The 9,389-nt window shown below is 40.3% G+C and overlaps 1 protein-coding gene across 2 annotated transcripts; it reads right to left on the bottom strand.

The window, feature by feature from the left end:
- Positions 1-306: 306 nt before the first annotated feature.
- LOC108135148 lies at positions 307-7,907 on the bottom strand. Of its 2 annotated transcripts, XM_017255767.2 has the most exons (7): positions 7,733-7,907; positions 7,586-7,670; positions 3,004-3,405; positions 2,580-2,665; positions 2,250-2,333; positions 1,310-1,560; positions 307-611 (listed from the first exon to the last, which is right to left on the bottom strand). In XM_017255767.2, the coding sequence occupies exons 3-7, from the start codon at positions 3,398-3,400 to the stop codon at positions 485-487; spliced, it is 945 nt and encodes a 314-aa protein (XP_017111256.1). In that variant the 5' UTR covers positions 3,401-3,405; positions 7,586-7,670; positions 7,733-7,907; the 3' UTR covers positions 307-484. The 2 variants fall into 2 exon arrangements, with proteins under 2 accessions (XP_017111256.1, XP_017111257.1); XM_017255768.2 differs by lacking the exon at positions 2,250-2,333.
- Positions 7,908-9,389: the final 1,482 nt, after the last annotated feature.

The following is a 9,389-nucleotide window of genomic DNA, read 5'->3' as shown; positions in this document are numbered from 1 at the left end:
GTTTAAAAGCTCTTAGAAAGCTGTTTATGTTTATTTAAATTATAAGTTATTTAAATAAATAACTACTTTAAAGGCATTCCTAATTGGAATCATCTTGTTGATTATATTCGGCGGTTGGCTTAAAAGTCATAATAAAACAATTTTATTTAGTTACAAGAATTTTGTATATTCAAAATTGAATACATCTAGAATTTTGTATATTCAAAATTAAATACAAATTATAACAAATTAATTTATAATTTTGTTAATAGATTAATTTAGAATATAGAATATATTTAGTTATTTTAGAAAATAAAAAACTTCATAGTCATTTAATGCATTTATTTTTAAAGGCTTGGCTTGTCAACTTAGATGCCAGTCGCATTTGCCGGCGAACATAAGTACAGAATTTTAAATAAATAATATAAATAGCTAACATCTAGGTGGAAGTCATAAATTAATTTAAATTAGTTTAGAGAGAGTCCAGTCGTGGGCACTGGGAAGTCTAGACCTCGTTGCACTCCAGATAGATCTGGCGGCAGTCGAATCCGGAGCGTCCTCTGCGTCCGGCGTCGTACAGTTCCTCGAAGTTGCTGCCACTGCTGCGGCCCAGGACATAGCTGGTGGCGTACCTAGAATGGGGATATTCAGGATTTATTAGCAATTGTTAACGATCCAATAAGCAATGACCCATAACTAAAAATAGAATATGCTAATTTGATATTTTATTACCCTTAAAATGGTCATAAACATTCATAGTAAAATCCATGTACACATATTATCACAATAAAATTAATCATCTAAATTTTGGAAGTTAATTTCATTCGAGAACATAAATATACGCAGTTTGAAACTGCATAATATAATTTATCTGGTATAATTATGAATTTCTATTTAATATCTGTCGATGTTTTAGGCTTGTTTAAGCTGTTAATTAGTTTAAATGTGTCATTATTTAAAATTAAAGCTTTCAATTTCAACCCGGCTACTCTGTACCCATATACTCTATGCGATTTATAGTATTGGTAAAATCTGTTTTATGCGGTGAACGCTATAAACATTCATAAAAACGTTGTCTAGATAACCAAGTAAATAGTAAAATTCTTATTTAGTTTACATAATTTGAAATAGCTAGTATGACAAAATAAAAATATTAAAATGATCGATTGTCTTCACATAGTAAAAGAAGAAGCCAGCTGACTGATTAAACAAATGTTTCATGTCATTAGATTAATCCTAAATTATCAAATATACCCTTTTGATTATTAATAGTTTACTGAGCACTGCAACTCCAAAATCGATTCAATGTGAAAGCCTAAACTCTACTTACGATCCCAGTTGGCAGAAGATGCTGCTGCCGCCGATCTCGCGGACGCACTCCGTGTTGGCGTCGCACATGTACCGCTGCGTGCACTTGTCCTCCGAACTGCGGTAGGTGCGAACGTAGCCCTTCATCAGCGAGATGCCGGCGACGACGGCGTCGCTCACCGAGTCCCGCTTGCCCAGCGAGCGGGCTGCCAGCGAGCGGTGCGAGAAGGAAGTCTTCAGGGCGTCCAGAAGGTTCATCACGATCTGAATGAACTGTGGATGCGGAAGGGGGAGCGTTGTTCAGTGGCGTGTGCAGTGTGGAGTGTGGTGTGTGGTGTGTGGCGTGTGTGCGAGTGTTGATTTGGGGCAGGGGTAGAGGAGAGGCATTAGTTAATTAGTTTTGCATTTGCTGTGCCAATACTAGAGTGGTGTCCGTGGTTTCTGAGTGTGAGTGTGTGTGTGTAAGTGTGTGTTTTGGTGTGCATAGCAACAATTTACACTCTCAGCACTTGGCAACAAGATTCGGGCATTAAGAGTTAGTATAAATTAACTACTACATTTTTATAAAGCATCTTTAAGCCCTAAAAGTATTTCATTTTTTCGAGTAGGAACCGATTTATTATATATTTCTGAAAGCAACCATTTAATTCAAGCCTATGTTTTTGTTTAAATAAATGCATTAAATTCAACGTTAAATTAAGTCATGTTATTAATATGAACCCAAAACCTTAGATCAACAATAAATAGTACTAAAAAATTTGTAATGGTTAATTTTATTGTTAAAGTAGATAGAAACATATACTTTTTTTATTAAAAAACAATACTTCTGTCTAATTAATTCTCTCAACAAAAACTCTGTCTAATTTTGTGATTATTTACTCACTAACTAAGAGCTAATTTGCGCCCAAATCTTGTTGCTTGGTGTTGTTCTTTGTGTTGTGAAAGCAATAAAGATGTTTTACCTCGCCAGCTTGCTTGGCCATCGAGTTGACTTGATCGGGGTCTCTGGAGCCTAAAACAGCAGACATCACAGCCACCAATATGCCCTGTGCGATTATTAGCGAGGTAGAGGTAGAGGAGGTAGGCGGGAAGCAAACATAATCAAAAGAATAAGAATAAGAAGAGCCAGGCACCCAGAATCAGTATCAGTATAAGATATAAAACAAAACGAAACGTAACGAAACGGAACGGTAACAATCGAACAGCAAAATTACGACAAAGCAAAACAAAAGTGGCACAAAAGCAATCAGTGAGTGTAAGCCAAGTTATGGGCTAATGGATCGATAGATTACCTGCATGGGAGATCCGCCGTTGTCGACCTTATCGATGCCATCGCTGGGGGCTCCACCGCCCAGCAAGGTGTTGATAATGCGAAGACCTGCGGAGATAAAGACGGAAATTAGTTATGAGAATATTGTCCATAGGAAAAATAACTTTTAACCACGAGCTAAGAAGACATTGCTATTGAGTTTTATCTGAGATTTTCAAAATTAAAATCACAAGCAAAGATAAATTGGGATGGAAAAAAACGGATTACCTGAGATTTGTTAAAACCAAAATATCAAATAATGATAATTTCAGATTGTTAAGAATAGAAATTTCATTTCATATTATATTTATAAAAGTAATAATCGTTACAATCTCTGCTTTTTACTTTTACTTCTTATTTTAAAGGAAATGTTTTGGTTATTTAACATAAAGCCCAACGACACTTACCCATTGAGATTACATTCGCCCAGGGACTGCCACCCAGTCCAATGGAGGTGTCCACATCGTCGGACTTTGTGGGGGCGTTGACGGCTCCGTTGAAGAACATGGTCATCACGGTGGACAGCATGTTGGACCAGGTGAATCCGCCGGGTCCGCCCACGCTCTCCTGGATCTGATTGGTCTCCAGATCGTCCTCGATGTCATCCAGGGCCACCTTCTTCGAGGCATTCGGCTTCACCGCGAACTTCCTGGCCACACTCTCATCCCGGTAGACAGGTGACTGGGCCACCTGGTGCTGCCGCTGGTAGACCTCCTGCTGCGGAAAGGCGTAGGTCATCAGCAGACAGTTGCTGGCCACTATGGAGAGCAGCAGGTAGGCGTGCACTTTCCGTTGATTCCACATGACGGCTGAAACACACCGAGAGCGGGAGTCGGTTAAAGCTATTTAAAATTCAGCAAGGGATGGACCCCAAGCCATCCGCATAACAACACTTTCACATTGCCCAATTGAGTGCGCGGGAGTTTCCTGAACTGCGGCACGGGTTGGGCATTGGAATCAGCCCATCAGCGATGTCCCATATGGATGGCACAAGCTTGACCTGATTTCAGTTTGCTATTACATATCTAATTATAAGAAAGACCTCAACAAAACCTTAAGAAATTAATAAACTCTACTGAAGCAAATGTATCAGATTTAATAGAAACTGTTAAACCTTAATCGGTTGTCTTATTTTACTTATTTTGTAATCATTCTAGTTAACAATTTGATATTTTATTCAACTATTCCAAACAATTGGCATTTATTTTTAGGTTTTGACTTTTGGTCATTTGTAAAAACAAATTGTAAAGATTTATTTCTGTAAGTTTTGAATGCTAATGTTATTTAGACCTTGCAGATTATTTAAATATTTAGTTTATTGCTTTCGACTTACAAGCAAGTGTTTCTAACTGTCAGCCAGCAAAGTTTCCCGAATCATTGTCAAAAAATTTCCCATTGCTCAGGCATTAAATATGTTACAATTTCCATGGAAACCAGATAAGAAAGTTGTAGCGGCGTGTAATTAAAGGTGAAGCGTCTTCATTCGCTTCCGAAACATCCAGAAACGGGTCTAACTGCTCCCAATTAAGGTGTCGGTCAAACCGAACCTGTTCCCCAGTCGCAGTCGCCGTCGAACTCGCAATGGATTGAAGAGGAGCATTCGAGGCAGGGAAACTAAGCGAGTGGCAGGTTGGGCAACATGTGGTAGAAAGCCGCCACAGGTGAGGTGGCAAGTGCCGGCAATTAGCCGCGACTTCCTCACGGCGATCGGTTGGCTGGATTAGCGATATTAGCATTGAGAACCATTCACAATTGGTAATTTCTTCAGGGCGAATTAGAATGGGATCGCAAATGTGAATGACTGTGGATGAGGTTCTTCTTTTCTTCTCAATTTCTTGGTCTCTTGGTGCTAGCCAACCTGTTTCAGCGGCTCTAACTAGCGGTTCTTTTGCTCAGATGTCATGCAACAGGTTCCCGTTACAATTAATAAAGCCAACGAGGCTGCGGAATGCCAATGGCTGAGATTGAGATTGCATTGATTTCCATTTAATTGCCACCGGCCGGAGAACAGGCTCCCAGAATGGGTCAGCATGGAAATGTAAATTGTCGGGTCATTAATCGGGCAACTCCATCTCACGGCCATAGCCGTGGACTTTTGATTGTTTGTGACACAATGCGACCCAGTTCGCTGGAAATTATGGTGGCCATGTAAATTTAGAAAGCTGTTAGAGCTGCAGGCTCAGCCTGAGAGCGTGATTCAGCGATTAGTGGTTGAGATAATGGTAATTAATAGTTGGAATGTGTGGCGGAGAAATTTTATTGAGTAGTGCACTCTAGTGATGTGGGAAATTGGCCCGGGGAAATTGAGATGGCAAAATTAGTCACATCGACATCCCCTCAACGGTCTGCTATGACATAATTTTGCTGGCCTGCTGACATGCTGGCATGCTGGCCAATTCCCTCGCTATCGGCCGCCTTTTGCTCCATCGATGAGCTCTTCTTCTGTTCGAAGGAAAACACGCAACTCTAATTGGAAACCTCGCACGCAACTCTTACTTTCATGGCCCGCCTTAAAACGGCAATTAAACCGTCTTCACAAACAACGGGCAATATAACTATTTCAATAACAAAATAAAGAGAGCAGCAATTACACTTGCCGTTGGTCAAAAGTCGCAAATTAGAAAGTGTGGAAACCGCAACGGGCAGAAAGAAAAACAATTTTCGAGCCGAGGAGGCGGGGGTGTAGCAATAACCAAGTTCTTTGCCAGTCGCCGTAAAATATCATTTGCTGTTTGGTCTCCCAGTTATTTATTTTCAGTTTCGTTTGCGGTCTCGTGCCAAGGCACGCTCCACTGGGTCCCTGGTCAAAGTCAAAGATGAGAAAGCGGCAAAGCGTTCGTGATTTGCGGTAAGTGGGCAAGCTCTTGACTCTGGTCTTCGATTTCTGGCAGTTTACTGGATGGAATCGGAGATCCGAGAACGGGGATCGAAGATTGGAGAGCCCTGAGTCATTCTGCGGGCCTTAGCCTTACTTTCTGGACAGTCACGGACAGGTTTCCGGCTGAGTCGCAGAGAAACTTAAGCAGCCTCGAATATTCACATTTCACTTTCTTTTCGCCCAGAATCAAGCCAAGGTTTATTGACCACGAAAAAGAAGAAAATTTAATTAAGTGTTTAAGCGCGGCAATTGCTTGCCGTCGAGTGCTTAACCTTAATTGGAATGCCCAGCGGCTTTCCAGCCAGTTTGTGCCTTAAGTCTTTCGTTTGCGCGGCTGGTCAGCAACCTCTGAATGGAAACCGCTAGCCAACTGTCCATTGGTCGAAATGAGCGCCGCCTGAGCTGCATTTTAATATTGAATATTTGCTAACACTACACATTGTGTGATGCAATCCCAGGGCAGGAAAAGTCAGCGATCCACTTTGGCAGCGAAAACTTCTCCGCAAACTTTTACCGACCCCGAAAATCAGTCGCCAGAAGACAAACGACAACCAACTTGAGGCCGCACGAAAGCAGAACGAATTGCACTTGCAATTTCCACAGCCATTATGGTTATTAGTCGGCTGCATTTGATGGAAAAATTGCAACTGCCATTGTCAAGACTGGTTTTGTCTTATTCCCCAGTAGTTTCAGTTTGATTAAATAAAAAACCACTTTACATTCTCTGGGCTGCAATTGAGAAAAACCAAATCAGTTCGGACCAAACATAAACTGTATTAAACACGGCTTAACAGCTTCAAAGAAAAAACTTTCACCTCACACAGCTTGACAACGACAACCGCAAAATGCCAAAAGCAAACGAAGGCCAATGAATGAAAGTTACAAAAAAATACTTGCTTCAAGAGCCAAGGAATGCACACAGGCAAATGGGTAAACAAATAGCAGACAATCGTGACCTTTTGCAGGCAATTAAATAAATAAATTCTGTTTGGGAATTGGCTAAAAAAAAACTTGGCAAAAAGACAGGCGTTAATTGGCCGACTGGCAGAGAGCTGGAGAAAGAGATTTCGAGACAGCGAAGGCGGAGACCCACATCGAATGAAGGCCACAGACAAAACGTCCGCAAGGCCTCCACCTCTAAAAGGCACTCGAAAACGAAATTCTTTGGTGCGGCAGTCAACAGGCGCCCATTTGGGTCAGTGGGCGGCCATCGTCGATGCATGTTGCTGGCTTGAAAAGAACTTGGCTGAATGCACATCTCCGTGTGTGCGTGCCCGCCTGTCGCCTACCACACCTCGTCACACCGCGCCCCTTCACGGAAAAAAAGCCCCTCATCCCGGGCGCTTTGACATGCTCATGCTCATGCTCCGTCCAGTCGATGGGTTTCTGTTTGCTTTTTCATGCAAAGTTGTTAACTCGTTTAACAGAAATTCTCCTCTCTTTCCCCCCGTTGCTCCCCAGTTGTTGCTTTCATTGCTGGATTTATGCCCCGAGTTCTGTTATTTCTTTTGGCCTGACCCAAATATTTGGCTCTTGCCATATAGCCCCAATTTGTTGGCCAAACAAACGCACGGCACGACTCGAGGCCGAATGCTGGCATTCGATCAATTGTCAATAACTTTCTATTGCCAGATTCTAGCCGAACGCACTGCAGTATTTGCGTTGCGGATTAGTTGTAGCTAATGGAATTCTGTCTTAGGTATTCCCATTAGCTGTGAAAATTATATTTTTTTGCTTTAATAAATGGGAGTAGATATTAATTATAATTTGTACGACCTTTCTTTTTCTGCATACCTATCAGTTTTCATAAACTTTTAGATCTAAGGGTTAATTCATTTTACTATTTAGCTATTCTTTTTAATATTTTATCTACACCGCATAAGTCTAATTTCTTTTCAGAAGTAGAGTATGAACTCCAATTATTTTGTATGTTGAAATAACTAAGACATTTTTATTAAAAAAAAAATAAACTAGTTTTCACAACATCATCACATAAACTTTACCGAAAGTTTTAAAACTATTAAATACCTATCAAATGACGTTTTGAAGCAAATAAATTCAAAAATGTTTTAACAAATATCCGTTGACTCTTTTCTAACCAGTTTTCTTACCTGTCTTTTTATTTTTAGTCAATTAGCTTGTGGATTAAACTAGAATTTAATTACACCTTCAGTTCAGTTGGTTTGGCTCGTCGCACTAGAAAAAATGGCAAAATTCAGCACGCGATTGTCAAGCACACTATTCACTTAAAAATTCACCCAAAATTTGCACTGGAAAATTGCTCTCTCTTTTTCAGACAGTCGATCGATGGCAACTTTCGTTTACTTCGATCCCACTTCGAGAGACTTCGGATTTCACTTGGCACTGTTGTGATCTTTGGAGTAGAAATTTCGATGTTGCTGCGTCTGTTGCTGAAGTTGAATTAAACGACGATCGCCTTGAACTTGTGCTTTTATAGCCTGACCCATTTCTATTATTCGCGATGGGCCTGGAAACGAGTGGAGAAGAAATGCAGCCGAAGAAGTTCGAAGACGAACATGTTGCAAGTCAGCGATAGTTTTTCTATTTTTTTACCTCTATAAGAAGCAAGGCCGGGAATATATAATGTTTATTGCTAAAATTGTTCACGCAGAGACGAAAAATTTGATTACAGATATAAGGTTAAAATTATTTATTTGAAAATAGTATTTATTGCAAGCATAACGGTTTGATAACCTTAATTGGGTTGGCCAATGTACGAAATCAAAATTGTAAGCGAAGTCATTTTTATATGCAATAACTTTTTTTTATGATATTAAAATGCATTTTTTTAAATTTGTTATAAATTTCTATAAAATGACAGCCCTCAGGACAAAATCAAGTGTTCTTATATGATGCTAGCATAAATTTTGTAAATATTTATAACTTAAACGGAATCTTGCAAGCTGTACAATTCTGTTTTTTAACTTCGAACAAAGCTTAACCCGTTTTGTTTTAATACATTTTTGTTGTGTTTGTCATATAATTACAAATCCTTTAATATTAATACAAAATAAATTGTAATTATGACCGCATTAGGCTTATGTCCAAGTGGTCAAACTCTTCATCGGAAAAAGGACCACCACATTTATTCAATTAGCAAACCACACACACTCTCAGCCAAAAACAGAAGAACTTCACTCGGCTTTGAGACAAATGTATACTTCACTTGGAGGATATTAAAGAATGTTAAAACAAAAAGATGTGGGAAAATGAATATTAGACGGTGAAAATGACGGTAAACAAGCCAGATTAGCATCTCTGATCGTCAGGCTTGTCGCGGCGCCTGCGCAGATGGCTGACACACGAGGTTCGAAGTGCGGTTCGACGTCGAACAGGTTGCAGGTGTGACTTCGTGGGCACGATCCATCTTCTGCCTGATATTTTACCTCCGTTTTGTTTGCCATTACCTTAATGCGTTTATGGCCCATTGTTGTCTGCTGCCTGAAAAATAGGGTGTGTACGGTTAGTGTTGAACTACCTGGTTGATCTGCCGTCAAGGTTTTCCATCTCATTAACATGTCGCTGGGCAGTCGATCACTTTCCTTGTTGTGGGTGCCATGTAATTGTTCTCCTCGGACTTTGACTAGGACAGCGCTCACCTTTAACGTGTTCTTAAAGATTTAACAACTGCGTGATTCATTAGGCTTAAGAAGATTGCTTGGTCCAATCTCAGCTGACTGGTAAATTAGTAAACTTCTGTGCAAAGAAAACATTTCAGGGGATTGCCAAAGAACAAAAGAGGTTTTTTCGAATTTAACTAAAAGTGAATCCCCGCGCCATCCACCTCTATCGGCATCTGTTGGCCAACTACACGTGCAAAAAAGTTAAGCCGTTGAGGCAAAACTTTGCCGAGAATGTCTGCCAGACATCCAGTCGGCCAAAAACCCCATAGCA

This window comes from Drosophila elegans, unplaced genomic scaffold, assembly GCF_018152505.1.
Source record: "Drosophila elegans isolate 14027-0461.03 unplaced genomic scaffold, ASM1815250v1 contig_476, whole genome shotgun sequence".
Classification (NCBI taxonomy): Eukaryota; Metazoa; Arthropoda; class Insecta; order Diptera; family Drosophilidae; genus Drosophila; species Drosophila elegans.
The sequence above is the reverse complement of the archived record's forward strand: the minus strand, read 5'-3'. Positions and strand labels throughout refer to the sequence as shown.